The sequence below is a fragment of the Calliopsis andreniformis genome, chromosome 4 (assembly GCF_051401765.1).
Source record: "Calliopsis andreniformis isolate RMS-2024a chromosome 4, iyCalAndr_principal, whole genome shotgun sequence".
Lineage (NCBI taxonomy): Eukaryota > Metazoa > Arthropoda > Insecta > Hymenoptera > Andrenidae > Calliopsis > Calliopsis andreniformis.
In genome coordinates this window covers 9,356,262-9,379,277 of record NC_135065.1, presented here as the reverse complement: position 1 = coordinate 9,379,277, position 23,016 = coordinate 9,356,262, and the positions used below count along the sequence as shown (strand labels likewise).

Genomic DNA, 23,016 nt, shown 5'->3' with positions numbered 1-23,016 from the left:
ATCTTCATCGTTTGTACAACGCAACGAACACACACATTTTTTATATATATATAATATATATATACTTTTTTGTATAGTTATCATACATACGCAAACAAAGCCTTTCCCTTTTTTCCGCGCGAGCTCTCAGGTTTCGTGGTTTTCTCTCCCTCTTTCCCCCGATTCCTTTTCTTCCCCCTTTGTTTCGCTCTCGCCGATTCTTTTGTTCGGTTCCGTTACTCCTTCGTATGTATATTCGTATTTATATATATATTTATATATGTATAGTATGTATAGTAGGTAATCAGCTTCGTTTATCGTCAGTTTGTTGGTTTTTTTTTATTTACTATCTTTGAATTGCTGAGTTCAGTAGGAAAGGAACGTAGAACATTTTACTCTCGAGTAGAAGAGCTGCTGCCGATTGTACCTGTAATTCAGCAAGAAAATAGGATCGACTTAGGTCCCGTGGTTTTTCTTTTTTTTTTATGGTTTTGTTTTCTTCGAGAATTTTGTGAGAATCTGTTACGAGATTCTTTCGTTTCGATACGCTGTATTATCATCGCGTTTGGGTTCAATTGAAAGTAATTGGATCGTTTCACGGAGGGATTGGAAATTTTTGTTTTGCATATTGGTGAACGTACCTCGGGCAGCCTCACGAGAAGATCGTGAAATCGACTCGGCTGTTGTGGCGCACTGTGCTCGACAAAACTTCGTAGGCAGCTCATGTACCGTTCTTGTATTTGTTCTAATTCCATTGTACCTCCACGTGCTAAGAGAGGACAGGAGAAAAAGTCGTGAGCTTTTGAGTATGTAGACGAAAGATTAAAAAACTGAATTTCAATTCATCAAATTTTTTTTAACAGAAAGAGGCAAGCTTTTTTCAATTTCAGAAAATAGTCATGAAATTTTCATTTTCATCGTTCCACTTTACTTTCCATACGTACAAAAAATTCTTCTATTTTTCAAACTTACATTTTGCATCTCCAATTGCAGCATTATCAAAAAGTACAAATTTCTTTATATTTTACGTTCCTCGTTAAAGCACAGAAGGTACAAACATTTCGCGAGTCTCTTTTCGAAATGCTTTATCAGATAAGAATACTTACCTTGCGAGAGCATGGTGATTACTTTCAGACAGACGTACTCCTCCATTCTAAGCCTCACCCTCCTAAACATTAGCGTGACGTACGTGATTTTTTCCACCATGAGCCCTACGTCTTGCCGTAATTGGTCCATGGTTATCGGCCGGCCCATCATGCTCGTTAGGCACGTTTGCAACGTATACATGTTGTTCGAAACCTACACACGAAACGCTCGTTAAACTTGGACCAAAAATGACAGCCTGTTATGTGAAAGTGTATTCAGTAATACCTTGAAGTTCTTAATTGGTTTCAAATTACCGACGTAAGATTCTACATACCAAAATAAGGAGAAAATTCAGAATGATGAGATTGCATTTTAGGTTTTCTTTCTGAGTTAATAATTGGGGAAAAGATGCATCTAAAATGAGCGAAGATTGTGTCTGACTTAGGGCTTGTTCTACTACCAGCATGCATCAGGCAGGTCTGACACTGCAGCATCAGTAGAATAGGTCCTCTTGTCAGACACATTTCACATGTACTTTAGGCGCCTTTTAAATAACTAATAGCTATGTTATTTTTTAACCAACACTTGATAGAAGTCAATAAATAAAGTTACATTGCAAAGACAAATTTAATTATTATTGAAAATTCCAATAAAATTTTAAACGAAAGCATTGTGACTATGAATTAACACAAGTCGAGGTATTACTGTTCCCAAAGCTATTCTTCAAAAAATAAAATCCACGAGATCCACTGACTTCTTTCAGAATCTGATCTCTCTTATGTCTCGAAAAGTAAATGATCCTTTCTCTTAGCACTTGAAATGGAAAGGTGCAAATTTATGTTATCGAATACCGATGCTATGTGCTTGTTTAAAGTGAAAGCCTAGAGTCTCTCTAAATCCTTAGTCGTGAGATAATTACTTCTTGCATAAAATCCGCTCCCGACCCGTCTGTACCGACATTGGTGAACTTGTGCTGACCATGCATCGCTTGGTAGGCGGAGGTGGTCAGCACCAGGAGTTCGTGCCACTTGTGGGTGAGCAGCCTTGTGTGAACTTCGACCGGTAACTCAAGGTAGAACGGTAACCTTTTGGTCCACTGCACCAACTTGTACACTATGCTGTCTCCTATCTGACACAGCTTCTCACTTAAGTCTGATTTATGGTCCAGCAGCTCGTCCAAGTTCTGCAATGCGACGAAAACGTGCGTTTATTCGAGGAGCTGTTCAATTTAGAGGATCTGGGAAATAATTTGGGAGAATATGTAGAACTCGAAAGTAGATTATGTGGATGTGTAAACGTACCCTTAACGTGGCGATATCTTGGAACTCGTCGCAGTCTATAAGGGTTTGGATCATCGCGAGGGTTGTGTCCAAAGCGAAGGCTCGATCCCTCGAACTGCTCACAGCATTGTCTAGCCTCTGCCTTAGGTGAACAACCTGGGACAGAAAATATTTCCTTTTTAAGCTTACTGTCATTTTTTATACTAAAAAGTATACAAATTTTCTAATATTGAAATCTTTAAATTTCTGGATTCCAATTCTTAGAAACCACACCTGGGAATCTCTATAACGAAGCGTAATAATTTTCCTCCGAGACCAAATACAAAACAGAAATGTATTAAAAAATATTAAAAAAAATAGTATACATATCCAAAGAAAATGATCCTAAATAAAAGTTCATTTCGCTCTTCAAGTAATCTATAATCCCAATGGACTCTACACTCAAATACTCAGAACCTTCTACCTAGTATCCCCTTAACGTTACCCTAAAAACAAGCAGTCAACAGGTCAACCAAGCCTCCCGTCAAAGATCATCGCCCCAAACTTCCTCACATTAAAACGAACCCCGCCAGGGTCTCCTGCCTAAACGCATAATCAACTCGAATCGATTCGTTGGAAGGAATCGGCGTGGCCGTGCTTCCTACGTAAATCCGATCCGGCCTTTCACTGACCTTTCAGACCTCGAAGTACTTCCTCGAGGTCGGTATTTGTAGACCGCGCGAGAGGGAGAGCGGCCTCGAGTCGACGATACCTTCGGGGAAAGCTACGATCCTCCCCCCACGCGGCTGGGATACCCTTAAGTTTCGCTCGCAGGAACGGGACACAGTCGGGACCGTGGGACACGCTCGTCGCTGCGGGCGATCGCGGCGGTGGAGGGATGAAGGTGTCGGAGGAGGAAGAGAAGGAGGTAGGGTGAGGTCAGTGTCCCTTGTGCAGACTTTCACGAGTTACGAAACCGCCAGAGAACTGCCCGTCCTTGGCACCGGCTGTCGCTGATTTTCTATTGTCCCTACCTCGTCTGACGACGAACGAGTCATCGTCGTGTTTCACTTGGACACTTTGATCCGACGTCGATAACGGCTGACGCCTTCAAACCTCGTGACGATTCTTATCGAACCTCGTGGATTCTGTTTTCTTATCTGCCTTGGCTCGATCCGCGACCACAGTCGTGCTTAGTGGGTCGTGCATCGTTCGCGGTGAAATTGGGCTCGGTATTGTCGCGGGGATAATTGAGTAGCTTCGTTTCAGAGCGCCTCTGTTGCTGGATTTTGGGGTGCTTCAACTATTTTAAGGGTAGTTCGAGATTGAATGGTCTAGAGGCTCGGGGAATTCGATTTTTTGGTGGAATGATTTTTGTGTCGAGCAGTGCTTTGTCATTGTACATTCTCTTCTAATGATGAAATCGTGGTATTGATTTCACAGTGCTTATGGCACGTTTTACTGTATTTTCTTAATTAAAGTTAGCAAATTTGAAGTTTTAATTATTTATGCAGCAATAATGAAAAATGGTCATCCTCTACGATTTTCCATTCCGAAAACAAATTCTACAATTAACTGGACCAACAATTACAATATTTATTATCTTAATTAAAAATTTTCTTGAAAAACATCAAGTATTTTAATGGCGTGAATTCAACAGTTCTCTGACATTTACATTCGTTTCCAATTAGAATATCTTGGAGTTCTCTTTCGAAGCGAGTCTCGCTCCTCAACTGCAGGACAAGTCACACAGTTCCTGCATCTGAGGGACATAACTTTGGAAATTCACGAGCGTTTCGCGTTGCTTATACGCGCAATGATTCGTCCGGAGATGGAAAGTGACCTCCTTAATGGAGCTCCGCCAGGCAATATTTATCCGGTGTTGGAGTCATCGATTTCACTTTTGGCAATGGCCTCTACCAGGCCGAATGTTCCCGGTAATTCTTGTCGTTGTTTGCATACCTTGTTCGACTGGCGAACGTAACGGCGTCCCTCGAATGTTCCCGATCACTCTCACACAACAGTTTCGACGCCTTTTCGTTCGACTCGAAACCACTATTGCATTGTGTTTTCGTGTAAAAATAGACGAGATATTAAATAGATCTAACTTGGGATGAAAATTTTTGCCATGTGACAAGATCTTCAAATCTCTAATTTTTTACATTTTTGTGTATTATATTCTATAAGCTATTATATTTTTACTAATTCATATTCTAAATAGAGTTTAGCATTGTTTCGTTAAAATACTTGAAAATGATTTTGCTTCTGTAATTTTGGTTTTGTTTGTCTCTGTGCCGAAATAAAGACTAAGCTATTATTGTATTATAATTGTCAGGGTTAAAGTAAGTAATAAATTAAAGATTTTGCTTTGAATTTATTCTTTTAGTTGTGAGTTTGCACGTTTGCAACAAGCTGCTATAGATTTTCGTACTGCTTTCAAGATTCAGGTGTGAATAGGAGTATCGCAAGTTAGGCGAAACTAATCTGAAAGCATTGAATTCATAGAATGTTACATACAGTGAAATTATACTGTACTACAGCAGAACTTCGATACTTGCAGACGAACCTCGTCTATTCAATCCTACTAAGAAGTCGTCGACCATTGTTCGCCAAAGGAAATAGATAAAATTATGGAAAAAAAGTATTCGAAGGATTATCTCCATAATTACCTAAGTCTTGTTATTTGTACACATTTCGAGCCTTTTTTCTCAGTGATCAAGGTTTTACCATATTTGCAATCCAGGATTACGTTTCCCACGAGACCACGAAAAAATACACTGTACTCAATTCCCATTTGAAAGGCGCCAAAATTAAAAACGAGGATTACCTTTTAATCCTTTTTAGCTTACTTTTAGCTTCACTTTTAAGCTTCAACCATTTCAGCTTATGCTGCCAATATAACGTCAAAGAACGAATTTCGCGTTTAACTTTATCCACTGTGTTCGATTGATTGCCAAATTCGCGCAAAAACTGAACTTCACTCGTGTGTGCACAAACTTCTAGAAACTATTACGTGTACCCTATATCTCATGAATAAAAAAAGAAATTTCGCAGTAAACAATGTGCTTGTAATCTATTGTGACAATTGCATCATTCTGACGAAATTCGATTATATAACATCGATCAGTGAGAAACTAGTAGGTCTATCCCGTCCGTCGACAGACAACCCTTCGATGCATTCATTTTCGCCGTAGAATTGTTCAGCCAAGCCTCGAGGAACTATCGTTGCACCAGTTAATAGGAACCGCTTTTGCGATGTAAAAGATAACAGGCGTTTAGACGTGTACGAAAAGGCATGCGAGACGACGACGACCGACGCTGGCTCTCGCGAGCAGCCAGCTCGTTGTATCTATCGGCTTTCGTAATGTGGGAAACCTTGAGGCTTGCGCAAGTCGAGTTGTAAGAAAGTGAAATTGCAACGGGGAGTTCATTCATTTCAGGATCGTTCTGCCGAGGAACAAACGAAATCCGTCGAGTTGGAATCTGGACCACGTTGTTCCTCTATTTTCTACCCTAAGGATCGTTTGCTGAAATTTAAGGGTCGTTTCGACATCAGGTTGCTCAGAACGAACACATAGAATGTGAAACTTATTGAAACTAAGGGATGCTTTGAATTGAACTTTTCGGTTGGTTTCGTTTTGCATTTTTATCTAACTTTTTTATCTTCAGAAACTTTGTATTTATTGGGAAAGGTGGTAGTATCATATAAATGTTAGTAGGATTTGAGATGCATTTCCTGTATTGGAAAATTCTATTGCCACTCAAACTAAAAAAAGAAAATTTAAAGTTCATATACTAGAATGCATGATTACTGATTACGTTTGTGTTACAGAATTGATTAATGCATTTTTATCGGTAATGGTAAGCGTATTGAAACAAATTTTCAAAGTTCGATCATTTGTCTTTGAAATAACCTGTGTAACACAGTTATGAGTGCTAGCAATAGTTTTGAAACATAGATGCTCATTTCCTGTATGGTTTCAACCTTCACCCAAAAGCACGATCGCATAGGATGCATCGACCGAATAACGTTTGGCAAACGACGCGGCGATTTTACGGGGAGATTCTTTTATGAGCTCGTAACAGGGTCTTCGCGATTGCAGATCCGAAGATACCGATGACGTAACTCTGACTAACACGGTGGTACTTCGATTCATTTCATGAGCAACGCTACAAGCTTAATTTTTCCTCTAACTTTCGATGTTTCTTTCGTACGATGACTCTATCGAAAAATATTATAGAAAATGTGGGAGGTAGACTCGACGATTTATTTTGAATTTTGAGTGCAATGATAATAATAAAAATGTAAAGGAAGTCTTCTATTTTTTTTAAAAAATAGTTAATTATTTAGAAATAATTAGTAACTTTCTCAAATTTTTGTAAGAGAGATTCAATTATCGGAGAAATTTATTGAAACTAGATTTTTTAAAAAGAAGTTTATGAAATAAACCACTTATCCACATAGAAATTCTTTCCCAAGTTTCTTAATAAATTTTAATAAAATCTTTTAAAAAAATCCCTTTACTAAAATTGTCGCTGAACCCTCATCGAGATAGAATGCACCAAAGCGGTTCAAGACGAAAACCAGAAGCCTAGAATCGAAAGTTTCTCTACTTCCCGAGAGGCACTTAATAACAAGAGAAAGGAGACAGACCAGGAGTTTTAATTTAGCCAGGTAGCTTACATCGTGCGACACAAATTTCCATAAGACGTCAGATCTGTCCTCTCCGCTTCTACTCGCACGGTTTATCGCGATCGAGGGCTGGCGGGTTGAAGAGATTCAGAGCAGGAAAGATTTCGAGCGGAGCATGTGATCCGATCGCGTGCAGCTGCTTCGAAAGTGAAAGTGAAGATGCCTCCGGGACGTTCTCATCAGCGGCGGGTTCCCTCGCTAAAGATCAACTTTTGCCGACCTGCATTCGATTTCTAACAAGCTGCCTGGAATAAATCACCCGATCCCCAGCGGATGAGCCGCGGCGGACGTTGATCTATATGCGCTACCACGCGGCGCTCGCGGAACGTCTCAACAAAAGGCTAATTAATGTTTCACACGTAGGATCAGCCCGTTAGATAATCGCCCTAATGGAGCTGATAGAGAAATCTCGTGGATTCTCTTTACGGTGTAATCCACTCCCCCCTTCAAGCGTCACCGGGAGTTATCACGCAGAAACATCGCGTGAAATCAAACGTGGTTGCGTCACGCTCGTGAAGAAATGCTCAGAGGAATGGAAAAATGAGCGAAAATTACCGTGCTCGATGGACGTTATGTGGCGTGTTCTTTATCTAGTGGTTTCTTGTGTCCCTTGCTATCCGATTTCTACTTGTTTTTGCTCTTCTCTTTTCGCTTGTTTCCTAGTCTAATAGATGGGAGAATTTGCGAATTTTGGAAGGTAATAGTTATGTTGGTTACAGAAGAAAGTTATGGTGGTTTAATTTTTTCTTACTGTATCTGGGGATATATAGGGCATCTAACAAGAAGTGTTAGAAATATTAAGGAGTGATTCTAAATAGAAGAGTGAGAAAGTAGGGTCTTAAGCTGTGTTTCAGAGTCTAAAATTCGCTTGAAACGTGTGTCTGACTTGGAACTTATTCTACTGCTGACGTTCACTAGGCTGGTCAGACATGGCGAAGTCAATCTTGATATCGACATTACAGAATTTTGAAATACTAAACAATTTTCTGAGTTTCATGTGCCTCACATAGTGATTCATTCCATGAGTAGATATTTTTAAAAAGATTAGATGGAAAGAGAAAATAAATTGATAAAATTAATTACTTATGCACTTCAATAAAGCTAATGGAACAGCTTTAAAAATAGATTTTTCGAGTCTCTCACGTTTTGACTCGAATATTCAAGTGAACACATGTTACTTATAACACATATCACGATAAAAATAATTAAAAAGTCTTGAACTATTAGATGTTATTTTGACTAATTTTCCTAGATTACATTGTGAGCACTGAATCAGTAATTCTTCGTTAAACTACTGAAGTACTGTAATGCTTGAAATAGAAATAGTAGGGACTTACTTCGGAGGGGTTGGTGAGCGCCGTCTTCAGGATCGTCCCGTTGACGAGGTGACCCGAGGCGGGGTGACTCGGATGGCTGGGGGTTGGTTGTGAGTTGAGCGGGTCGCCCGACGAAATTTTATGGTGATGAAGGAAACTGCCAGCCAGCTGAGAGTGCTGCTGTTGGCTATGCTGCACAGCTGCAGCTGCAGCCATATGCTTGTCCAGCATCGTCGAGCCCATGGTGCCTTTGTTGCCACCAAAGGATCCCGACCCATTCACACCGCCAACGTTACCGCCGCCACCCATGCCACCCATATTTCCGCCCACTCCGCTCGTTTTGTTGCTTTTCTTGTGCTTTTTGTACTTCACCTGGGGAACAAAGGTGTCAAGGACCATTAGCCACGGATTCAAGCGACATTTTTAGTTCCTTCGGTTAAAAAGGATTAAAAGGTTATTTATGAGCCACTTGTCTCGTGACTTTTTATTTAAATTAAGATCCATAATTCTTTGATGCATAGTACTAGTGTTATTTCATTTCTTTTATGAGTTCAAGAAAAGAGGGGAACTTATTTTGTAGTTCAGTAGGTAAAGCAAAGAAGTTTCTTTTATTTTTTATGATTTAAGATACTAGATCTTAAATTCTGGCTTCAGTAAGGGAAATTAATTTTTTTTATCTTTTTCAAGGGTATGAGGAATTTAGAAGGGAAAAAATGTAATTTAGATGTTCTTATACAAACCTTGTAAAGGTTATACACAGCACCAGAATTTCTTCCACCAGGCATTCGATCTTCTCGAACGGCCTGAAGGACCATACCCTGTTCAATGCACTTTTTGAAGCGACAGTACTGACACCTGTTCCTTTGGGCTTTCGTGATTTCGCAACCACCTTCCGCCACGCATGTGTACACCCGCCTATTTTGTACGGTTCTTTTGAAGAACCCCTTACACCTACACACAAACAATTCATCTCCATGGATACTCTGCATATTACATAAGATATTACAAAAAAAGCATTTATCACGCAGCATTGTGAAATCATAGGATTTAAAAGAAAAGTTTTATTCACATATCTCCAGAATGTATTTACAATTATTTTAAAAAATATTCTATACCCGTGATGCCTAAAATAATGTTTGTGAAAGAAACTCCAATTTAGTGTGCTTGAGTAGAAGTTATTACTTGTTTTATTTTTTTGGAGTAAATACAACTTTCCACTCAGATTAAAGTGGTCGAGGTACAAAATACATCGCACTTAGTACAGACTTTTCGCTCGACGAATTCAGTTTCAAAGTTAATTCTTATCTCCTTGGGGAAACGTCCTGATACTTCGACCTAGAAATAGATTAAAGATTCATACTTGCAGAATTACGGTTATACTGGGATGCATAGGGGAACTCGTCGCGTACTTTTCCAAAGTAATTTGCCTGGTTCGTCCGACGCAACAATAGACACAGAAGAAAACAAGCGTAAAGCCGAGTAACGATACCCTGTAGTAATTTTAAGGACTAATCAACCGCGTCGCAGGATATATTAGAATGGCAGGCACCTGTTTTCATGTTACCTTGAAAACGACGAGCGAAGGCATCGTCTGGTGTCTCTGAGAATTGCCATATTTTTAAAGAAGTGGGAATTTCTAGATTTTCGAGATCACTCCCCTATTAATTTGCATAATATAGAATCTTTCGAAGTATTTCTAATTTACTACAAATGAGACTGATTTTTCAATATTAATCCAGAATTTTCTTCCTTTTACTAGCACCTGAACTTCGATATGACGGTCACGATTGAGCATGATTGATAGGGGGTATAGACAACGCGAGTAAAGGTCAATCGAAAAGCGAAATAAGAAAACGAGAGAATCGTATCACGAAAAGGCAAAGCATGAGAAACTCAATGACAAAGGCTGTTGTTTCGTACTATAGCAGGTCCATTTATATTCATAGTTCAGCAGTATGTTTTCCTCAGCAGAAGCTCTGTATACTTCTTCGTTCGATGCGGGGACACAGGTGTAGGCTGGGAACATCCAAAGGTCAGGGTTCATTAGTGGCCACCCTCAATTTTGCAAGTAGTCTAACCTTCCGTGCACGATTCTCTATAATTATTTTTAATTAAGCGCAGCTAGAAGGCACGCTGCAAAAGTTACCCTAATCAAGACATTCTGAGATATGCGAACATTTTCTGTTCGAAGCAAATCCGATTATTTGCATTCTTATACATCTACAAAAGAAATAAGGATTTCAGAAATTCCTCTTTAGTCTTCACAGTAGTACAACAAAAATCAAATCCTCCCCGACTATGGCTTCCCCCGATCTATCTTCCCCAAATCCCCAAGTCACCCAAATCACTCACCCCTCGCACGTGATGATGCCGTAGTGCAGCCCAGTGGCCTTGTCCTCGCAGATCATACAGATCATAGGTGTCTCGTCCTCCTCGTGCTCCTGAGGCGGCATCGGTGGTGCAGGCGGCGCGATCGACATCGACTGCGACGCCGTCTCAGACTTGACGACCCCTCCGTTCCTCATCCACGTCTGGCCTGAGCCAGCAGCGGTCAGGTTCAGCGCCTGCATCTGCTGCGCGGCAGGTAGCTGCGTCAGGTCGCCGGACCACAGCTTCTCCATGTTCAGCGGCGGGCCAGACGAGTACGAAACGGAGGGTGGTTTGCCCCTGGATTCCTGGCCGAGGTTCAGGAGCAGCTGGGCGGCCGACTCCTCCGACGAGGAACAGGACGCTGCCGCGGCTGTGGTCGTCCACGACGCCGCTGGCGGTGGGACAGGGTCCATGGGCGGCGCCGACCAGATCATGGTCCTCACGCCACCGATTTCGCCCATGAGCACCGTGGGCGGTGGTCTCGGGGGCGCTGGGGCCGGCCTTTGCGCCGGCGGTTTCATCGTTTCACCTGCAACGACAGATACCTTGACATTTGTGGGACATTTACACGTGTGCGACAGTCACGCACTGTGAACGAATCGTGTGTGGGGAATCGATGAAATAGGGGTGGGTGGAAAGGTGAACGACTTAACAGGGTAGCTTTTATGGAGTCGTTTCTTTTTTCGAAAGGGAGATCTGAAGATGAGGATGGTGTCTTCTTAATAAAACTGTGCAATCATTCAAAACTCATAAATTAATATTCTAATATTCACAATATTTCACAGTTTCAATTGCTTCAATCCTAGAATCTTAAAATTGTTCAATACCTAATTTTTCGAAGGCTTCAATTCTTGTTATATACTACTATCTAAAATTACTTACACGAGGAGGCCGTCGTAGTCGCCCCCGTGCTCGTGGACGTCGCCCCATTGCCACCACTCCCCGTGCTACTGCTCAGGCTGGTGCTGCTACTAGTGGATACGACGGAGACGTTTTGTCCATAGCTGACCGCGCTGCTGATGACCCCGTTGAATAACCTCTGCGCGGGGAACCCCTGGACACCGCTGTTCTGCGACCAGAACTGTGGCGGGGCCAGAATGTGGGACGGTACCGAGGACATTCGGTGTCTAGGCGGCGTCGGCGGTGTCTGTGGCTGCTGTTGGGAAGCATGAGTCGTGCTCGCGCTTGGGCTCATGCTAGGGTTGTACTGAGAAGACGGGCTGCTCCGGTGACTAGGTTGACTGGAGGTCTCGGAACGACCACCGCCGCTGCCTCCGCCACCCCCGCCGTCGAAAACCGAGTTGTCGGACTCCTCCTTGGTCTGGACCGAGGACATGTTGCCCTTGTCGGGGCTGTCGCTCCTGGAGCTCCCTTCCTGAGGCATGGGAGTCGTGGAGACTGCCTGGATCGGCGAGTAGGGCGAGGACCTGGCCGGTAGAGGTGTACCGGAGCGTTGCTGCTGCTGGGACTGCTGCTGCTGTTGCTGGGACTGTTGCTGCTGCTGCTGCTGCTGCTGCTGTTGCTGCTGCTGCTGCTGCTGCTGCTGTTGCTGCTGCTGTTGCTGCTGCTGCTGCTGCTGCTCCTCCACAACTCTGAAGCCCCCTATCGAGGTGGCGTCTGGGAAGACTGAGTCGGGCGACGCACGGTCCGAGCAGGCTGTGTCGCGCGCTTCCAGGCCACCTGCTGCACCGCCACCGTGAAAAGGATCTCGCGGTGTCCCTGGACTCGGGATGCCTAGCAGATACTCGCTTTTGACTTTGACCACAGGGCAGCCCGGCGAGCCTGGCATGTTTGCCTCCGGCGACAGGGTCGAGGTGTCGGCCATGCTCTCCCCTGGAGCAGGAAAGTTTATGGGTGAAGGAGCGTCCGCCGGCTGGATCCCGAGCGGCGAGCCTGCTGATCCGAGGGATACCGGGGAGTCTGAGAAATAAGGCGTTGATCTCACGTTTATACTCGATGGAACAGTTTGCGCACGTTTACCTTTGGCGGGCAACGATCGCGGGCGTGGATCGCGATTAACAGTCCCGATGAATGTCGTGTGAGCGTGGTATTGCGAATCGAACTGAACCGCTGGTTAATCGAATGGTGCCGATTGGGCGGAGGCGAGTCTTGGGTCGCCGAGCTACCTTCGGGGTTTTAATATCTTTGGGGAACGAGCGTAGACGAGAATTTAGGCGATGAATGAAGACGATTGTTGGCGATTTTAGGGCGAGCGGTTTGTGGATGATTGGAGGAAGCAGCAGGTGGTTGTAGAATGAACTCGTGGTATTGAAGTTGAAGGATGAACGTGATATGCGCCTGAGGGGAGCTGTGACACTTGTCGCTCGTGAGAAAAAGTGGCTTATGCGAGAGAATAGCACGGTGAATTTCAAACTCAAATTGAGTGATTTTTATTGACTGAATCTGCTAGGATTTGTTGAGATGGAGTTGAGTCCTCAGAACTGAACGAATTAATTTTATTTTAACGAGAATTCTAACGAGAATTTCAGGAAACTTGAACAGACTAAATATATCAAAATATAGAAAATACATTCTACAAATTTCTATGAAAATTTAAAAAGGTTCACTCTAATAATTTCTCTTCGAAGAATTTCTAAAACTTCTCCTTTTTCCCATGTACCACTTCCAAGATCCTCGTAAGTTCTATTAACCCAAAAAAGTCTGGCCATCAGTAATTCTTCACCATAAATGTCACAAGTATAAAAATACAATAACACCGAGGGATAAAAGTAACCGTAGCACGTGTGGGCATCGGCTGGTAATCAACTCCCATAAACGAATCCTGTAAACCTCAGCTCTCGAGAAGTTACCATCAAACGTGTCGTTAATGCGAACTCAATTTGCTTGTAACTTAAGCACCACCGTGTCGGTATAAATCATCGAGAGGAGAGGCTCACCTCTGGCATTACAAATAATCCGTATCAATCTGAGGCCGTTCTAATGGAGATAAACATCCATCCGTTTTGACACTTTGCGGCACAATGTGTACTACATTGTTCGTTGCTATTCCCGCTCGGTTGAGTAACCCCGTTTCACCGTGCATTAATAACAATTATTGCGGGTCGGTGATTCGGCCGAGATTATGAAAGTTCCACGCTGTATGGGATTCTTCGTTGCCCGGTTAAACTATTCGGTTCAACGATCGCGCAACCGTCTTGAATCGTCGGACGCTTTCGCGTCTGAGCGGGCTTGGTCCTCAGGAGGAGGGCGATCATCGCGGAGGCGTTATGAAAATGTTATTAATCATCGTGCACGAGCGTGCCGGTGGTCTATCACGATGATTAATAGCATTTATCGTGCCGCTGCCAATCTGACCGTTTTACAACGTTGACAGACGCGGTTTCGAAAGGGGCACGTCGGGTTTCGTCGCACCCGCGCGGGAACCCGAATCTGGGCGCAACACGTCGATAAAGTTTAGTCTTTTCACATTGTCTCCGGACCTATTGCCTCTTCGACGAAGTTTAAAGTACGAGCTGAGTCACCGTGTATTATTGGCGGAGGACTGTTACTTGCATTGTCAATGAAATTTCATATCCTCGCGAGTGAATCGACGTTTCTGCTTTTTACGACTCGAGAGTGGAGGGATCTTTGAGTGGAGTGTCCTGGTTCCTCTGTTATACGGAATGATGAGAGACTTTTGAATGAGGAGATATTTCGTTCTCTTCGGGTTGGTTGTTTCGTATTTTGGATTACGTGGGTGGGAGTATTGGGAATGAAAGAGTAATGTGAAGAGTTCTTGTTAACCCACACGTTTTAACATTTAGGTATATTGAATGTGGCCTTTTTCTTTTGTTGTGCCTTCGCGTTTTATTTCGAAGGTATCGTGAAAATGAATAAAAGAGGATATTAATAGATCGTTATTATTAACTTTACCGTACTGTTGGAATTTGTTTAATTTGATAAAAACTAAATAAGAGAAAGTGAATTTATTATTTGAATTTGTTGTTCTTAAAGTCCAATGAACGTAGTAAAATATTTTACTTGCGTATTCTTACTGCGTTGTAAAACCTACCCAGAGAGAAACCAAAACATTGAGCTCGACCGTGTTGCTATTGACTCACTCTTTCACTTTGTCTATTTACTCCAAATTTTTTGTGTATCCTGGATTTCGGGGCAGGGATTAGTAACCCCGTAAGGACAAACCCAACTTCGAGCAGACCAGTTTTATTTCGACATTGAACGCGGACGGAACTGTTTTGGAAAATACTCCTCGCGACTCGTCGTTGCGGCGTAAAAGCAAAGTTTGAGTAATGTGATAGTAAAGTGAAATACGTTGTCGTTAGTGTTCTTTGATACACGAATGAGGAATTGTGAATTTAGAATTTTAAGATGTAAGACACTATTCAATTGTTATTGTAGTTTATTTTCGTGGGTATTTTAATTTTACTTAAAATTTTTATCGCATACTGATTTTATGATTTATTTATTTTCTGTTTAGAATATTTTCGTTGGACATGAGAGTTTGCAAAACTGGAGATTTTGTTTATCTGACGACATGAAATGGAAGAATTTTCTGTACTACTGATATTCAACTAGCCCACCATAAAATTTGGATTAAAATACTTTAGTAATGAGACTATGGACTGCAGAATGGTAAAGTACTATTTTATTATTTTTTGTGAAATGTAAAATTTGCATATTTTATAATGTTCTTTAATCTTAGGACACTGTCTACAATTATAGACATTTATAATTAATATATTTATTTAAGATTGACGCTAGTTAAAAGAGTGAGTTCAATATAATCGATCCATATTTAAAAAGTGCAATAAAAAGGTGGTTTTATTTTTATTATAACCACTACTTAAACGTACGAATACTTTTATGAACTTTACATACTTGTTGAAATTTAAATCAGAGTATAAGAAAAATTCAGTTTCCTAAGATACTTTTATTCTGAAATTTATATGAGAAATGTGTCTATATATATGTACACTTGTTTATTTCAATTCATAAAAATCAGTTCCTATATTTTCATACGGAATTTAACCCTTGAAGGTACAAATTTTTCTGAATATCACAGAACAAATTTATCAATCTCCTCCTTTTAAATCAATCATTTTCTAAATATATGAAAACAAATTTCATATTTTCAATCACTTCAATCATATGAAAAAGTGTCAAATTTCATATAAAACAATCTAAGTCACATAACATAGTCCGCGCTGCTTATCGCGATGCCCAAGCAAACAACATCAACATACCTATTTGCTTGTCAGCCACATACGATGCTGACAAGCAGGCATGTACCTTAAAGCGTTAGGGTTGCTCAAACGTGTCGGTCCCTCTCGTTCTCCCTTTTGCATCGTACCCCGTGGTGCGGGAAAAGCGTTCTCTGTGATCGCACGTGCAGCTGCAAGGATACTTCGCAGCGAGAGCGAGAGAGCAATTGACGCGGTCGACACAAAAGTGTAATACTCGCGCGGAGTGCTTTGGATCGTGAAAAGGATGTGGACTATGACTGTTCGTGTAGGTCAAGGAAGGAATGCAGTTGACAAGGCCGAGTTGTGATTGTAGGTACCTAGATTCCAGTTTCCAAGCTATTAATAGCCCGGTCACCGTGAATATCGGTTCTCGTGGATTATTCATTTACCTGTGGTGTCTCTTATCATCTTCTTCCTCCCGTTTCGACTCGTTTTTAACGCGCTCCATTCCGATCACGTATCGCGTAATCATAGATGAGAAGTTCATTCATCGATGGTTGATTAATGGTCAATGGCGGGAAGCGACGAATTGAGGATGATGTGCGATTAGCTTGATTAATGGGGTGATTGTTTATGTTTGAATGGCGCCCCTGAGTCTTTTTGTTTAGGTGAATTATCATTAACTTTCTTCTCATATAACTCATTCTTATAGTAAATATACTTGTGTATGATATAAGACAGGACAGAATTACGTAAAATATTGATAAAATAGTAGAAAATGTGTCTGAAATATAAAGTTCAGAATTTTGTGAAAGAATATACAGTTACGAACCTCATAGAATAACTGATTTCTGGTATGTATTATTTTTACAATAAATTCAGGTCTAAAAATTTTGAACTCATATCACTCGTCAGTAAAAATGTTAGCGTGAAATAAAACAGAAGAAATTCCATAGTAGTAGGTAACGTAATTTACCAAGTAACGATGATCGACAGTTCTTCGAATCGTAGAAGCAGTACCGATAATCGAACATCGTATAGGGGCTCATCAGTTGGGATCTGAAGTAATGGTGAAAGTCAACGTAACTCGGATAAGACGGGAATGAGAAGTTGCACGGATCTTGTAGGTAGGAACACGATGAGAAATTATTCAGATGTATCCGCTGAAGCAGTCCCAAATCCATATTTAAAGAGTTCCAATTGTCCATCCAGCGGAGATCAGTTGCAACAAACATGTCGTGTTTCAATGGAAAATTCATGGTTCTATCATAGAGGTAGTTCTCTCTATCTTCTTTACGTTATCGATGTTTAACTATTTGTCGAACTGTAAAACGATCCATATCACAAGTTTCTTCGTTAAGCTCTATATTCCGATTGTCGTCAGTATCTCAGCAGTTGTTACACTTTCATCACTGTGATTACGATTAATTCAGGTACAAATGTTCGCTTGCTTTCATAGCAAATGCTCATCATAACAAAAATCACAGAGGGACGAAAAAATTGTAAATTATTTCAAAGTTGATACAAAATATTTGTTTCTATTGGCACATACATTTTTTATGCAACATATTCTATATTTTTAATATTTTGTAAATTGTGCTTTTAAATTTATGAATACTATGATTACGAATTATTTAGTTTCAAGTATTTTAGAAGCGATTTGGTTTTAAACTCGTCGTTAAAAAAATTCCATAAATTATAAATTTAAGTACATAAATCTTCTCAATTTTTTTTAATTCTTATTTAAATACTCTATCTCCATAGCAACAGTCTCTTATATTTCCTTAGATTCGTCAAATTCATTTGCATTCTTTCACTATTCTCATAAAGTACACCAGCAAGTAGTATAACCAATGATTAGTCAGACGTATCCAAAAATCCCACATTGTCCCTCAACAACGTCACCACGCGAACAAGAATCAAAACTCCATAGTAAACTACTCTCAAACTCCCTTCTAAATGTCCCTAATCATATCTCGATCGAAATACAAATTCTCAATCGAAACGTGAACAAAGAAAAACGGAACCGAAACAGTCAACCATCCTCCTGCACCTCCGTTCAATCGGGCATCGCCAGGTCGCGTCGGTTCGATAGCATTCACGAGCCTAATGGGAAACAAATCGATCCAAGTATACCGTGGAAACGTCGAACGCGATCTAATCGGTCCTTTGTTCTCCGCGGAGCACTTTGCATGAGTAAACCTCGACGAGGAACGGTCCTGTCCCGCAGCGGGGCGATCTCTCCATATTGTTGCATTCACGGGGCTGGCACTGTCGTCAGCTGGTCTGGTAATTGCGTCGAACGCTTCCCCAAGCGTGACGTTGCTCGACGCGTGGTCCTCTGCGAGGAGGATCAATGATTCCGCGGGTGGACGGGGCTCGACGCGGCTGTTCCTCGATGAGGCTCATTTACGATACCAAAGAGCATAGGGAACGCGATCTGGAGGACAGCGGACATGTCGTGTCCGTGTCGCAGACGTCGAGCGACTGGAACTGCGTGTGTCCTCACGTCTCCTTAGGTCGACGTCGCCTCCGACATAACAATCCAGGTTCACCGTCGTTACCATCGATTCGGCTTCCCGCCAACGATAGTCTCTGACCTTTAACCGCTGGTAGGTTGAGGGTCATTGGTATCGGTGTTCGCGACCCCTTCGAAAAATCGATGCAGCTTGATAGCTGGCTGCAGCTGCCTCTCTCCGCGTCCACGGATGGTTAGCTTCTGGATTTATTTGTGTCTCGGTTTTGGTTAGGCTCGGTATTGATGCTCGAGGTTCTTTCGAGAGGACCTAGCCTAGTCGTTCGCGAGTCACTGTTGCACTGTCGAAAGTCTCGCGTGCTCGTGCAAGTTGAGGCGAAGCTGAACTAGCACCGGTACAGGTCTGGGAAAGCGCGTGGGTTGATATTCAACCCTGCAACGCTGCCACCAACCACCACCCCCTCTTCCTGGAGTTTCCTTCCCCCAGCTGGACGTCGACGTCTGAACTGCCACCCCGCGGTAACCAATCCTTTTTGTTATGAATGCTTCTATGGTGGAGAGGTGTTGGTCGAGGGTGAATATGAGGATTAGGATTTCTGGGAAGGTGGAAACATTGGATACACAGTTTCAACGGCGAAGGTTGTGGATAGGAAAGCACTGTAGTAGCTGGAAATTGTCTTGGGTGGATACTGGGCGGCGACAGGTAGAAGGTCGAGGGGGTGGATTACGTGATGCTGGCTTTTGTTTGCTTTATGGAGTACGTATTCGATATGGATTCAATATGTCGGTCTTGAAAGATATTACAAAATGGAGATTTAGTGGAGAGTATTTTTAGGTGAATTATCTATTTGACGCGTGTAGGAAGTCCTTTTTTTGTGTTTTATGGAAAATGAATTTTTAATATCTTATGAGAAACTGATAGAGAAGATGTAGACTAGATATGTGTAAAATAAATTTTACTTTTACATTTTTATGAAGTAAGAAATGAGAAGAAAGTTTTATGAAATAAGTATTCGGAAAAATAAATAAAATTTTTGAATTTTAAAATTCTCAAAATTGAAAATTTTCTAGTATTCAAAAATTCAAAAATTCAAAAATTCAAAAATTCAAATATCCAAATACCCTGACATTTGAATTTTTCAAACACCAGTCTGACTATTTCAATCAGTAGAATTGGTTGGCTCGTCTACGCTCAGGATACGCGATAGTGTACACTTTGTTGACACCATTATTTAAATAAACTCTCATCTATTTTGTTGCAAAAGTCGTCGGGAACTGAATGGTATTGGAGTAGATTCAAGAATTTTACTTCGATAGGTGTGTAGACCGCGACGAAGGTACGATAAATTTGCTCTCGCTTCTAACTGTAGTATTTTCGCGACGATAAGTTTAAACATCCACGGTTCTCGAAGCAAAACGAGTGAAGTATGATCGATGTTACACAGCCAATGCACACGGGTTGTGAAAATCAGGGCGATAAGTGTATCAAATACTGCACTATGGGCGGTTACTAGTCATTACAGTTGCGTTGACCACTTTCATGATCTCGTTCCGCGTATTCTGAATAAGAAAAGATTGCCTTATGCTTTGCTTTAACCAGCCGATGATATACGATCCTTTTCAAACACACGATCACGCCTGGACTTGTAGACATCTTGATACGCATTATTTTGCTTGTACATATTTTACGATTGTTCCATTGAAGATAACTTAGGGAACTTATACTGCTAGCGTGACTAGTACTCGTTTTTGTTTTAACACTAAATGTCACGTTACTTCTGTTCAAGTCTCAATTTTATCGTTGAAAATGAAAGAATAGATAATTTGCTTGCTAATTTGCTTTTTTATCCTTTTGGAAAAAATAAAGAACACAAAATTGTTTTCTTACCGTCACTACTACATCGGGAGTCGACCTTTCTCCTTTTCAACTTGAGGTCTTGAAACAAGCTCATGTTGTCTAGCTCACACGGGCTGCTCGTAAGGGTCATAATTCCTGTGAACAAGAAATTGCGCAAGTTAATTTAGTTCAATCAACGATGAAAAAATACTGTGTTGCTCTTAAACATAACTTATGAGTAAATAATAAGATGCTAGGTGTCTAATAATGAATAACTGAAGTTAATTTACAATGATGGGTTTAGCAACTTTTATGACTTATGTGTCGGTGTCCGTCATGAAATACATCTTCATTAATCATTATAGTTCTAGTAACGTTTTTCTTTCATTACGCGACAATGATCGCATAAATAAATGGTATGACGAGGCTTTCTCCGGGAATTCAATTTTAATATGGAGTTTATGAATTAAAGATAATCAATGTAACATTAATTTTAATATGAGAGGTTCCAATTTTATCACCCTACATTGATAAAACGATCGAGAAACGCTGTCGTATGATTATATCGCGTGCTATGAATCGAACAGCAACGAGTGGCTCCTAAAATTTACACTGACAAATTTTTTGGATCGAACTGCCTATGTTTCTTTACAACCTTCTGCTACCCAGGTATTCAATTTTTTGTCACCGTTAAATGTAATATTGTATGAAAAATCGACAAGTGTCACGTATTTTTTAGCAGGTGTTAGTCGTTTTTCTGTGGACAATATTCGTGTTCGATTCCAGTGAAATACAAATTCTCCAGTATTGAGTATTGCATTCAGTTTGGAAGCGTTGATTCTAGGATTGACTAGAATTGTTGTAGAGGGTTTTTTTATCGGTCTCTCGATTTTTAGATGTAATTGATTTCTTTCGATCATGGCGCATAAGCCCATTACCTCCAATTATTATCAAAATTTTGCATTAAGTAGTATAGAAACTTCTAAGTAGTAAAATGCCTCAAAATTCATACAGAAAGTCGTTTTTGCTAGAAATTGGATTTCACTGGTCCCTGCACTGAGTATTCCAATTGTACTCAGGAATTTATAGATACAACCTAGCTAGCTCCAGTGCATACTAGTTCTTTTTATAATTAAACCAGGCCTTAGATCTTCCCACAACTCGGTCTTCCTAAAACAGTCATTTAACATTACCAGCCAACTACAAAATAATCAATATGTCAAATTATCCTCGACATCTCTGAGAACCCTCATTCACTGCATCTACTCTCCCATGCTCTTAACAGTCCACTTTCCAACAACCATCTCAACTCCACAGAATCATCCCACTCCATCGAAGATATCGGTTATCGTGCCTAGAGCGGGCCGAACGTGAAAGTGCACGCGCTAGCTCCACACTCGCGATTACAGCGAACGCATAGTTCGCCATTAACCCCTCTTTAGCCAATAGCACACAATTGGATCGTTGCATGGCAGTGTCTTCGAGCGGTGCTAGGCGCGGAACCGTGCTACTCGATCCCAACCAGCTCGCGTCTTGGAATCACGTTCGCGCCTTTAGATCGCGGAATCCTCGGCTGCAGCTCGCGAAGAGGGATAATTAGAAAGCATCGTTCGACGTATGAACGGGAAAACGAAACAGTTTCCTTGACTAGCGGCCGCTCGAGGGACGAAGGGAGCAGGTTCGCGACGATTGGCCCGCGCCAGGCCAGTTTAATAACGCTTCTCGTCCGCTCATCTGGGCGCTCTGATAATGACAAATCGTGTCTTATCGCGCGGTGCCCGCCTCTCGTAATTAATAGACGAGAAGCAGAGACGGGGAGACAAAGGGGAGGCAGTTTTACGCTCGTCGCGGGAGAAACGGTCTATGACATATCATCGGGTCGTTTTAATAAGCGCGATGTCGCGGATAATACAGGCCAATCGTCCACGATCGCTCGAATGCGACTGTATTTGCATGTTAAGCACGTTCGGTTTGCACTCGTTTAGAACTCGCCACGGTACACGGAGATAATCGATGTCGCGTGATATTAACTTTGTTGCGTCACCTGTTTCTGGGTTAGCTAAGGGTGGCTGGGAAAATGTCGGAAAGTTGGGAAACGTTGGGTGAGCTACCCTTCGGTTCAGGGGCTTGGCAGGCTAAGCTTGCACTTGTTTCTGCTTGCAGTTGAGTGAACAGAGAACCGTTCAGCTGACACATTTTCGTTTAATGTTAAACATACAAAGTGATTTATTACATTAAAGAAGTTTCTGAGTTTCAGAAACATGTTAGAGGAAACAATGGTGTTCTAATACTTTTAATTGAGAGTATATGTATTTCTGTGATATGATTTTTTTACATATTCGTTTCACATTATAGTATCACTTAACTCTTACGGCAAGGTGTACTCAGAATTTAAACAGAAGTTCAGGAAAATTAAAAGCATATAAAAGAGTTTTGAACATATTCAAATTGAATATTTGAAAATTTGAAGGATTTAAAAATTTTCAAATTTTTAAATTTAAATTATACAGTTTAAATTTAAAAGTTTAAATTTTGAAAAGAAGCAAGAGGGATTTAAAAACGAACAATTTTCAACGGGAGAGTTTAAAAATTTTAACTGACTCTACTTAGTATACCAAGGATTAATCGATCTGTATCGAGTAGGTACACTTAATTTACCAACTATGGGAAATTACCGCATATGCATACTCCGTTGCGTGTCGAGTAAAGTTTACATAAGACGTTCACTATCAGGGACGATCGTCGGCTTGCGCAGTAGCAATGACGTACAGGCGTGTTGTTTAAAAAATTCGCTCGACACGCGTGTGTGAAGTTGGATCGAGAACTGGGCCATGTCTGACTTCATTCTGAACTCGG

At 41.3% G+C, this 23,016-nt stretch overlaps 1 protein-coding gene across 3 annotated transcripts; it reads right to left on the bottom strand.

The window, feature by feature from the left end:
- Positions 1-178: 178 nt before the first annotated feature.
- On the bottom strand, positions 179-20,320 carry Hr4 (nuclear hormone receptor 4). 3 transcript variants are annotated; one of them, XM_076376088.1, is made up of 10 exons: positions 20,212-20,311; positions 11,586-12,623; positions 10,686-11,232; positions 9,074-9,284; positions 8,355-8,705; positions 2,367-2,501; positions 1,985-2,248; positions 1,086-1,278; positions 621-748; positions 179-406 (listed from the first exon to the last, which is right to left on the bottom strand). In XM_076376088.1, the coding sequence occupies exons 1-10, from the start codon at positions 20,309-20,311 to the stop codon at positions 326-328; spliced, it is 3,048 nt and encodes a 1,015-aa protein (XP_076232203.1). In that variant the 3' UTR covers positions 179-325. The 3 variants fall into 3 exon arrangements, with proteins under 3 accessions (XP_076232203.1, XP_076232207.1, XP_076232204.1); XM_076376092.1 differs by having other exon boundaries at positions 179-748; positions 20,212-20,320; XM_076376089.1 differs by lacking the exon at positions 179-406 and having other exon boundaries at positions 670-748; positions 952-1,278.
- Between the last annotated feature and the right edge of the window lie 2,696 nt (positions 20,321-23,016).

Excerpts from the sequence above, each read along its gene's own strand:
- Hr4 (XM_076376092.1), bottom strand. The coding sequence starts at position 20,311 with ATGACCCTTACGAGCAGCCCGTGTGAGCTAGACAACATGAGCTTGTTT. Across the intron at positions 11,233-11,585 it reads GACTACGACGGCCTCCTCGT|GTGAAACGATGAAACCGCCG; the intron begins GTAAGTAATTTT and ends CTGTCGTTGCAG. Across the intron at positions 2,249-2,366 it reads AAGATATCGCCACGTTAAGG|AACTTGGACGAGCTGCTGGA; the intron begins GTACGTTTACAC and ends GTCGCATTGCAG.